This window comes from Myotis brandtii, unplaced genomic scaffold (assembly GCF_000412655.1).
Source record: "Myotis brandtii unplaced genomic scaffold, ASM41265v1 scaffold190, whole genome shotgun sequence".
NCBI classification, from domain to species: Eukaryota; Metazoa; Chordata; class Mammalia; order Chiroptera; family Vespertilionidae; genus Myotis; species Myotis brandtii.
The window spans coordinates 1,026,278-1,036,565 of NW_005357076.1; the positions used below are offsets into that span (position 1 = coordinate 1,026,278).

The window sequence follows — 10,288 nt, forward strand, 5'->3', positions numbered from 1 at the left end:
CCAGACGGAGGACTCGTTCTGCTACTCATCTCGGCTTCTGGTCGACTCGTCTTCCAAAATCGCTGTCTGAAAGCTGCTTCTAGCGCAAGTCACTGCCGTGCATAGGTCAGCTGCACAGTGGCTACTGAGGAGACAGCTTTTTAAAATGTTTAACAGATTTATTGAGGTATAATTCACATATTGTACAATTTACTCGAAGTGTATGATTCGTGGCTTTTGGTATATTCACAGATATGTGCAACCATCACCACAAATTTTAGAACAGTCTCATCACCTAAGGAGCCCCGGACCCGTTAGCTGTCCCTCTCTGCCTTCCCTGCCCCCCCTGTAACCCTAGGCAACCACGCATCTACTTTCCGTGTCTATAGGTTTCCCTGTTCTGGGCTTTGTAGGGAAGGGATCATAGAGCTGTGGTCTCCGTGACTGGCTTCTTCACTTAGTGTAATGTTCGTGCTGCAGCGTGCATCAGAGCTCCGTTCCCCTGTGGCAGGGAGCGTGGCCTGCAGTGCCTCCCAGCGAAGGCTGTCCTGGTCCTTTGACGCCATCTGAATAGATGTTGCCTGCTCTGAGAGCTCGCCCCACAGCAGTGGTTCCAGGGCTCCTCGGTGGCCTGGGTGGGTGAAGTGCCCAGGAGACCTGCAGAGGAGTGTGGACGGAGCTTGGACTTCCAGCCCTCGCCCTCCTCAGGGGCAGGCGGGCGGGAGATGGGCCCTTCCCAGCTCTGCCATTCCCTGTGGTGCAGGATGGACCAAGAATTCTCCAGGAGGCTCAGCATGTCGGAAGTCAAAGATGACAGCAACGCCTCCAAGACGCTGTCCGCGGCTGCGCGCAGATCCTTCTTCCGAAGAAAACACAAGCACAAGCGCAGCGGGTCCAAAGATGGGAAAGACCTCCTCGCCTTGGACGCCTTTTCCAACGACTCCATTCCACTCTTTGAAGGCAAGTGGCTGAGCTCACTCTGCCGACGGGCTTTCAGGATCGGGTTGGCTGTTGACCGCAGAATCCTCACAGCAACCACTTAACTAAGTTAGAGGTTTGCTTTGCTTTTGCACAGAAGTCGTCTAGAGTTAGGTGTCTGGGTTGGCGTGGTGGTGCCCCTGTCTTCAGTCTGCCGTCTGTCGGATGTGGGTTCCTTCCTCAAGGCCTCCCCATGGTCACCACCTGTCATTGCAGCTCCAGCCATCACGCCCATGTCCCGGCAGCAGGAAGGAGGAAGGGGCCAGGCGAAGTGTGTCTCAGCTGAGTGTGGCTGTTGAACAGCTCACCCTGCAGCTTCTGCTGCGTCTCGGTGGCCACTCTCATGTGCGAGAGCGTGACCCAGGCAGGGTTTTGGTTGGCACATCCTGGCCTCCAGTGACGCAGGTCCTGTTACTCGGGAAGGACAGGCACTACTTGGTGGTGCCAAGGACCCCTGGTCTCTGCAGATCTTTGCCCCTTTCTGGCCTCACTTTTGTGTCCATTCATGATTTTTACAAGATCCTCCCAGGGCTGGGTGCTGCCCGACCTGGAGTTGCATCAGGAGCCAGACATCCCCTGGCAGGTTGCCCTTGAGGAGTGGGTGTGCTCGTCCCATAAAGCAGGAGGTGCTTGTGTGTGTTGCTCCTGGGACCCTGGAATGTGTCTACTGTCCCAGAACAGGAGCCCTTCTGGGTGTGGAGGTGGCAGTGAGCAGCAGAAGGCAGGCAGCCGTTCCTCCTTCCCCTCATTCTCTCCCCTCCTTCCCCTCTTAATGTCTTAAACTAAGGCCTCAGGCTCCCTGTCACTCTGAGTCAGGATAGGGGTTAGCATCCCACAGCCCCTGGACGGAGTGTAGCCCACTGCCTGCTTGCTGAAACTGGGTTCTTACATGGTAAAGTGTAAGAAAGACAGCATTTATAGGTACTTGATTTTGCCTTTTGGCCTTTACAACCTAAAATATTTACCATCTTGCCCTTAATAGAAAAAATCTGCCGACCTCTTGGGTTTCTCACTTATTTAGTTTTCTGTTTCTTTTCTTCTTTTATTTCTTTGATCTCCACTTTCAATATCCCCATTCCCTTTCTCCCATAGACACCATCTCAGGCATATTTGTTGTGTGCTCAGTGGATATATTAATATCTCTGAAAAATAGCTATTTGTCTGTTTTTCCTTTTAGTTCATCAGTTGTTGTTTGAAGTTGTCTTTAGGTGCATACACCTTTTGAATTGTTATATCTTCCTGGTGAGCTGATCCTTTTATCATCATGAGATGTACATCTTTATCTCTAGGAATGTTTCTTGCCTTAAAGTCTGTTTTGTCTGATGTTACTGTTATAACAGCTTTCTTTTGGTTCATGTTCACACAGTTCATCTTTTCCTATCTTTTTACTTTAAACTTTTGTAGCTTTATATTTAAACATCTCTTGTAAGTAGTGTTTTTTTTTAACCCATGGTGACTAATTCTTTTTTCATTTTATTGAAGTATAATATATGTACAGACAAGTGCACATACATTTAGAGTTTGGAAAACTGTGTCATTTGGAAAATGCCTGACCACTGTTTCTTTAAAGCTGCTTCTGGCGCTTCTTTCCTCTCCTATATCTTATTATTATTATTTTTTGGTGAATCCTCTCCCAAGAATATTGTTTTACCATTGATTTTTAGAGAGAGTGGAAGAGAAGAAGGGAGGGAGAGAGAGAGAAACATTGATGTGAGAGAAACACATCAATCGGTTGCCTCCTGTACCACCGACCAGCAGCAGGGCCAGGGATTGAACCTGCAACCCAGGTACATGCCCTTGATCCAGAATCGAACCCGTGACTCTCTGGTTTGTATACCAATGCTCTAACTGCTCAGAAACACCGGCCAGGGCTCTGTCTTACTTCTTTGACCATTTCCCCACGTGTTTTACACTTTCCCCCCGGCATTTTCCATATTGTTTCTCTCCATGCTTCCGCCTGGGTGCTTTCTCCTGACCGTCTTCCTGTTCACAGTGCACTCTTCTGTTGTGTTCAACACGTTCTTATTTCAGAAATTGCATATTTTAGTTTTAGTTGTCATTTGATATTTTTGTGGTAAAAACACATATCATTAAATCTGCCATCATAGCCATTTTTAAGTATCCAGCTCGGTGGCGTTATGGATACTTGCATTGTTGGGCAACAGGTCCCTAGAGCAGAGAATGAGGAGTGGGGTGGGGGAGCAGGCCTACGACACGGAAGGAAGGGTTTCAGCAGCAGTGGCGTTATGGATACTTGCATTGTTGGGCAACAGATCCCTAGAGCAGAGAATGAGGAGTGGGGGTGGGTGAGCAGGCCTACGACACGGAAGGAAGGGTTTCAGCAGCCGAGGTGCTGAAATGACTCGGGTGTTCACAGACGGGGGAGTTGTGCTGGACTCCAGCATGACTGTGCCCCGCTGTGCCCAGGAGGACGTGGGCGAGTGCTAAGACTGGGCAAGTTCCAGGCAGACTCGGGTGAGCTGGCCACACTGCCTGGCGCTGGGTTTGTGGAGTGTAGTAGGGAGCCTGCCGGGAGTTAGCAAGAACGGGACCACGGTGTCCCCAGCTCCTCTCCCTCCCTCGCCCCAGGCAGTTACCGTGACACTGCCCCTCTCCCCCCTCAGATTCGGTGAGCCTTGCCTACCAGCGGGTCCAGAAAGTAGACTGTACCTCCCTGAGGCCCGTCCTGATCCTGGGGCCATTACTGGACGTGGTGAAGGAAATGCTGGTGAACAAGGAGCCCAGCAAGTTCTGCAGATGCCCCCTGGGTAAGGGCCCCCCATGCTCGTCCCCGTGCCCTTTCCCTCAATCTCCTGGGCCGGATCCCAGTGTTTCCAAGCCCTTCTGACCGGGGCTAGATGGGGAGTAGCTTGCGGCTTTCTCTGGAGAGAGGACGGCAGGACTGGGTGCTAGGGCCCCTCTGCAGAGTTCCCCGCAGGGCGCTCCGCGGTGCCGCCTCCTGAGCCTGTGTCTGCTTACAGAGGTGATGAAGGCCTCCCAGCAGGCCATTGAGCGAGGCGTCAAAGACTGCCTGTTTGTCGACTACAAGCGCAGGAGCGGCCATTTCGACGTGACCACGGTGGCTTCCATAAAGGAGATCACAGAAAAGGTACCTGCTGCTTCAGACCGAGGGTTTGCACCTGTTGGAGCCTTTGGTGCTGCCCCGTGCAGCCCCAGACCTTTGGTGAGCTCACCCATGCCCTTCAGTCCGGATGAGTCTGCTTGGGGCTGACCCATGGCTGCTCTGTGCTTCCACTTTCATGAAGAGGAAGCCGGTCAGGGAGAGGGGTGCAGGGGTCACCCTGTGTAGGGGGAGTGGGGGAGGGTGCAGGAGTCACCCTGTGCATGGGGTGTAGGGGAAGGTGCAGGAGTCACTCTGTGCATGGGGTGTAGGGGAGGGTGCAGGAGTCACCATGTGTAGGGGGTGCGAGGGAGGAGTGCAGGAGTCACCCTGTGTAGGGGGTGTGGGGGAGGGTGCAGGAGTCACCATGTGTAGGGGGTGCGAGGGAGGAGTGCAGGAGTCACCCTGTGTAGGGGGTGCGAGGGAGGGGTGCAGGAGTCACCATGTATAGGGGGTGTAGGAGAGGAGTGCAGGAGTCACCATGTATAGGGGGTGCGAGGGAGGGGTGCAGGAGTCACCCTGTGCACGGGTGCCTCTTTCAGGGAGGTCTGCAGCTGGGTCCCACACATGTCTGCTGAACTGGATACAGAGCTTTCCTGTGCCTTTGCTGGGACAGGGCCCGTGGCTTCCGTCAGGACCCTGCCCCTGGGTGGGCCAGCAGCCCTTGCTGTGGGTCTTTAGGTTCTAGAAGGTTCTGGGCTCCACTTGCATGAGGGAAAGTGGACATCTCAGGGCGTGTAGGAAAGGCACCTTCGAGGCTGTGGGTGCTCCTCAGGCCCTGCCTTCCCGGGCCTCTTAGGGCTGTAAGTGCATTTCAGTCTCAGTTCCCCAAGGACAGACACTCCCGTCCACCACAGGCCCTGCTCATCGGAGGGCAAGGTGGGGTAGTGCTTAAAGAGTTCCCCATATCTGGGCAAAGGCAGGAAAGGGAGTTTGCAGTCGTCCATCCAGCCCCCACTGGGCACTGGCTCCCAGCCTTGACCCCACAGCGCCGACAGCTGTGGGGGGAGTTTGGGGTTAGCTTCCCACGGTTTGTCATGCCTTGTCTTCATGAGAGATGGCCACGCTTCTTTGTTCACGGGTAGAACTCAGTGTTCATTTGTGGAGCGAGGAAGAGCCTGTGAGGGGACAGGTGGGCCCCATTGGTGGCAGAGGAAGCGGAAGTGTCCCCAGAAGGGCTGCGGTGTTTCCGAGGCCCAGCCCCCAGGCCCGGCCCCGGCGCTCACTCTCTGCCCGCCCCCCGCAGAACTGGCACTGTCTGCTGGACGTCGCCCCCCACGCCATCGAGCGGCTGCACCACATGCACATCTACCCCATCGTCATCTTCATCCACTACAAGAGCGCCAAGCACATCAAGTAGGTGGGGGCTCCTGGGCCCGGCCTGGGGCCTGGCTGGGCTGCTGCTCCCACGGCCAGGGTGTTGGTGCTGGGGCGTCGGGTGGGAGTGGGAGAATGAGACCAGCCTGTCGGCCTTGGAATAGGCAGCACATGTGAGAACGACTCTTCTGCCTCAAGCTGCTGACACGTCCAGAGCCGGGCAGTGTTAGCCTGGCTCAGCTCCTCCCTGCCCGCCCGCCTCTGCCCTGTTTGGGTGCTGCCCTAGCTCTGAGTAGGTCCAGCTTTGTCTGCAGAGCTCCTCTCCCGCCCTGTCCCCATTCCCTCTCCTGCCTCTCAGCTGGTGCTCACAGGACACAGGAGCTAGCGGGCCTGGGCGCCCAGCTCTGCCAGAAGCAGGCTGTGCCGTGGGTGAGCCTCTGCTCCCCCACCTCCAGCTGGGCTAACAGCTCATCAAGGGCCCTCCCTTTTGCCTGTTTGTGCTTCCAAGTGTCTGGTACCTGCTCTCGGGGGCCGCTGGGGTGTCTGCTCGTTATGTGCGTGCACGGGGGTGCCCCCCTCCACCTCTGCCCAGAGCTCCCCATGGAGCCTGCAGGCTGTGGCTGTGCTTCCAAAGGGAGCACACGGGGATCCTGTTACTCTGGACAAAGGAACGGAAGAGGAGGGGCCGGGGAAGTGCGAGGCTCACTCGGTTCCCTGCATGTCCCCACAGGGAGCAGAGAGACCCCGTGTACCTGAAGGACAAGGTGACACAGAGGCATTCCAAAGAGCAGTTTGAGACGGCTCAGAAGATTGAGCAGGAGTACAGTAGGTACTTCACAGGTAGGTGTGCGTTGCTTGGAGAGCAGCAGTTGGCCGGGAATCGGGTGTCCCGAAGAGAATTAGAAGTGGCGCAGCCCATGCTTGCTGGGGGCCGGTGATGCCCCTGCCAACACTCACTTCAGATGCTCTGATGGCAGGCGCAGGGCAGTGTCAGGAATTCAATAGGTTGAGGGGTAAAGCTCCCTGATTTGGCCTCAGGCCATGGTCTGGCCTGTCCACCCAGGTCTGTCACGTGTGCAGTGGCGGGTCTGTCTCAGGGCGGCAGCACAGGGCGGCTCTGACCCTGTGCTCCCAGCACCTCCAGGCAGGTCAGTTTTGCCTTGAGGTTTGGTGAAGAAAAGCTGCGACCTTACCATCCCTGGTCTTTGAAGCGAAGCAAACGGCCACAGGCCTGGCCCAGCTGCTGGCTGTCACTGACCCTGTGGCTTTCAGCCTCTTCCACAACGTTAGTCATTTGTGGGGGGTTAGTGGGGTGTGGGCGCGGAGAGGTGTGGCAGTGATTGGCGTAGCGTGGAGGCTGCTGGGATCCGTGCTTCGCGTGCAGTGGTTGTTCTCAGAACCAACCTTGGGGCTTCCCCGTGTATGTGTGTGTGTGTGTGTGTGACTTTCCAGTCCACCACAGACTAGTATTTCAGTCAAATACTTTAACAGTTACTAGAGAAATGAAGATTTAAAACTCCAAACTTATAAAATACAGGCCTTGCTTCTTTATTAGATTCAGCAGACACAGATTCTGTCACATGTCTATAGCAGTTTCTAGCGCTCCCCAGCAAGTCCTGGTCATGCCAGCGGCGGGCACCTGGGACACGCTCTGTCCACTGCGTGTTCTGTGGAGCACACTGACCGCCCTGGCTGGGGTCTCAGGGCCCGTGGTGCTGAAAGCCTGTGAGCAGGGCTGGAACATACATGGAAACATCACGTCTCTGCTGGGAATCCTCTCTGGTCCATGGGGTGCCCAGCTCCTAACCCCTGTTTCCTGCACAATTCTGCTGTGGATCAGACCTTCCTAACACGCCCCCAAATGGCTTTCCGATGTGCTGGGCTCCCCAGGGGCAAGACTGGGCACCAGGCCTACTCGCATGTCATGCCCAGGGTTACATCTGCTTACCCTGTGACGGGCTGGGGAAGCCTGGCAAAGTTTGACACCCACCTTCATTTAAGCCCATGCTTCCAGCATCCTGCTGAACAGTGGACCAGAGAGACAGATAAAAAGCCAAAGTGATTTGTATTCAACTCTTTTTCTTCCCCAATTTCTTGCTGATGGAAGAGAGTGGACGGCAGAGAGGCAGGAGCTCAAAATAGGCGGAGAAACAGAAAGAGTAGATAGAGGGGGTGTATTTATTTGCCTCAAACCTGGGGTCTTCCTCTGTTGCAGGGGTCGTCCAGGGAGGAGCCCTGTCGAGCATTTGCGATCAAATCGTGGCCTTGGTCAGCCAAGAGCAGAGCAAAGTCCTGTGGATTCCAGCCTGCCCGCCGTAGGCCGCTGTGCTGGGAACAGAGGCAGCTTGTCACCAGCGTCCATCCTGGCTCAGCTTCTCTGACTGAAAGTCCATCGGAGTATGAGCACCGGAGGAGGGTCCACCAGCAGGGCCCCAGACAGTGGGCCGCAGACACACAGACCGTCTTCCTCACACGTGTGCTTTAAGACAAAAACAATAACCACCCAGGACTCCTGCTAGAGGTTCCACACCAGCCTTCCGAGGCCGCGATCCGCGATGCTGCAGAGAACCTTTCACATCACAAGTTTACAAGCCTTTCTAAGTATTTGGTTGTTTCTGTTTACTTGAACGGCCCATGTTGTTGGTGCCCAGCCCCTGCCCCTGTCCATCCCGTGTTGCTTTCGTCTTTTGGTTTTGTTCCTGTTTTCAGCAAAACAACTCTGGAACCTCAATGGGCTGCTCTGCTCTGGAAGGTTCGTGGTGGGACCAGAGCTCTGAAAACCTCTACTCCTCGGTGGTGTCTCTCCCGGAAGGACAGCGCCATGGCAGATGCTTGGACGTCGGTGGTGGCAGAACCAGTGCCTTCGTGGGGCCGACTCACCAGCGGCAGTGGTTTCCCTGCCCACACCAGGGCAGGCGACACTGGCATCTCACAGACTCGTCTCAGACTTTCCTTCCTGCCTGCACGCCCTCTCATCTCCCCTCCACCTGCCTTGATCGTTTCCGCCTCTCTCTGTCCTTCGGAGCCTCCCGGGCTCACGCCAACGACTGGTTCTGGCAGGAAGCTCAGCCGATGCATGCCGTTGTCCTCTGTAGGTTCTGTAAATAGAGACAGCCGTTCTCAGTGCAATGTTTGCAGGGTACTTCTCAAACTGCAGAGGGAGCAGACACGTCAGCTCTTTTGGACATGGAAAATGTTTCAAACTTTGAGTTGAGAGTCTTCGGGGGAGCTTAGTGGTTAGTGTTGTCACTGTTGAAATCTAAAAAGTGGGCAGGATCCTTTAGTCTTGGCTGCAGCGCTCCCGGCATGCCCAGTGCTCCTTGAAGATGTCTTCGTTGGGACTTTTGTCTTTTCTTTTTTTTGCACTTCTGATGCTGGGTATCTCTGGCTGCAGATTTGACGTGGTTCCTCCCTAAACTGTGCGTCCTGTTGTTAATAGGTACTGTACTGGGCTCCGTGTGTCACTGGGGTAGGACTATATTTTAATACTGTTCCTAACATTTCATTTTACTAGCAAGAAATCCTTGATTTCATTTTATCCTTTGTAATTCTAGACACTAGATGATAGTGTAGCCATACTGACATTTTTTAAAAAGGGATATATTTTCTTGCACAGTTGTTCAAAGAGAGACACGTCTGGGTCCTCAATGCTGCCCTTCGTTTTACAGGTACAAGTTTCTAGCTCAGACAGCTGAGACACGAGGCTGTCTCGAGTCTTACGCGCTCTCAGGGCGTTGCTCTGAGCTGCAGACAGTGGGACTGTGATGGTACAGTGTGCACAGGTACTGTTCCGACAGACTGGGATTTTCTGTAATGAAACCTTACTTTGTATCAAAAGCAAAACAGACTTTAGTACAATAAATAAAGGTCAATTTCTGTAACTTGTTGTGATGAAGGCGCCTGTACTTACTGTTTGCCGTCTTTTCCTGCTTCTTCCTAAATTCCTTCATCCCCGGCAGCAGGAACCAGCTGATGTGTGGGCTCTTTCCAGCTCCAGTGTAATCAGTAGCCCCTTTTCCTGCCGCATCAGCCTCTCTCTGACTCCCTCCTCCCCTCCCATGCAACCATCCGTGTGTCCTTCCATCCGCCCATCTGTCCAGCACAGCGTGGGTGCGGCTGCAACCAGGTGGCTGATTGCAAGACTCAGATCCTGCCCTCAGGTGCTCACATTCAGGTCTGCAGGTTTGGGCCCTGGAAAGCAAAGGGGAAGGGACCCCATAATGTTCCCAGTCAAGGCCTTGTCTGCAGGGGGAAGGCCCAGCCTGGAGTGAGGGGGGCGCAGCCTGGTGGGGCTGTGACAATGCCCCCAGCACTGCAGGGCTCTCCGGAGCAGCCTGTGTTCCAGGGGCGGGGAGGCTGGGAGAAGTAGCCAGGATGCCAGGGCTGCCGCAGTAAAGGCTCCGAGGCCTGGGGCACTGAGGAGCCCTCTTCTTCTCTTGTGTGGAGGAGCTTGGGGGCCTGGAAAAGCCTCTTGCTGCTGTGGGGACAGGCCAACCGCTGGTCCTTTCTTGCAGGTTCCATCGTGGACCCGCACTTAGCCTCACCTGTGGTCCGCTGGCTGGGACCCAGGGCACAGCCCTACCCACATGCATCCAGCCACAGAGCTGCCCACACCTCCTTGGCAGCCCAGTCGCAGCGCCGTTCTCGGGGCAGTTGCTGCGACAATTTCGTCACCTACAGGGTAAATGTATGCAGGGAACGCTGCTTGTTTCAGGAATGGGTTCTTTTATTTATTTTTTTTTTAATAAATCTTTATTGTTCAGATTATTACATTTGTTCCTCTTTTTTCCCCCCCATAACTCCCCTCCTTCCAGCTCTCACCCCACCCTCCGCCCTCACTCCCCACCCACTGTCCTCATCCATAGGTGCACGATTTTTGTCCAGTCTCTTCCC

General features: G+C 54.7%; 1 protein-coding gene across 1 annotated transcript in view; it reads left to right on the plus strand.

The window, feature by feature from the left end:
• Positions 1–9,281, plus strand: part of DLG5 (discs, large homolog 5 (Drosophila)) — a 79,046-nt gene extending 69,765 nt beyond the window's left edge. The window contains exons 28-33 of the mRNA XM_005864634.2: positions 743–939; positions 3,582–3,725; positions 3,939–4,066; positions 5,325–5,434; positions 6,126–6,235; positions 7,611–9,281. Of these exons, the coding sequence (XP_005864696.1) occupies positions 743–939; positions 3,582–3,725; positions 3,939–4,066; positions 5,325–5,434; positions 6,126–6,235; positions 7,611–7,714 (793 nt within the window). The 3' untranslated portion in view covers positions 7,715–9,281. The remainder of the gene's footprint in view (positions 1–742; positions 940–3,581; positions 3,726–3,938; positions 4,067–5,324; positions 5,435–6,125; positions 6,236–7,610) is intronic.
• The last annotated feature ends 1,007 nt before the right edge of the window (positions 9,282–10,288 follow it).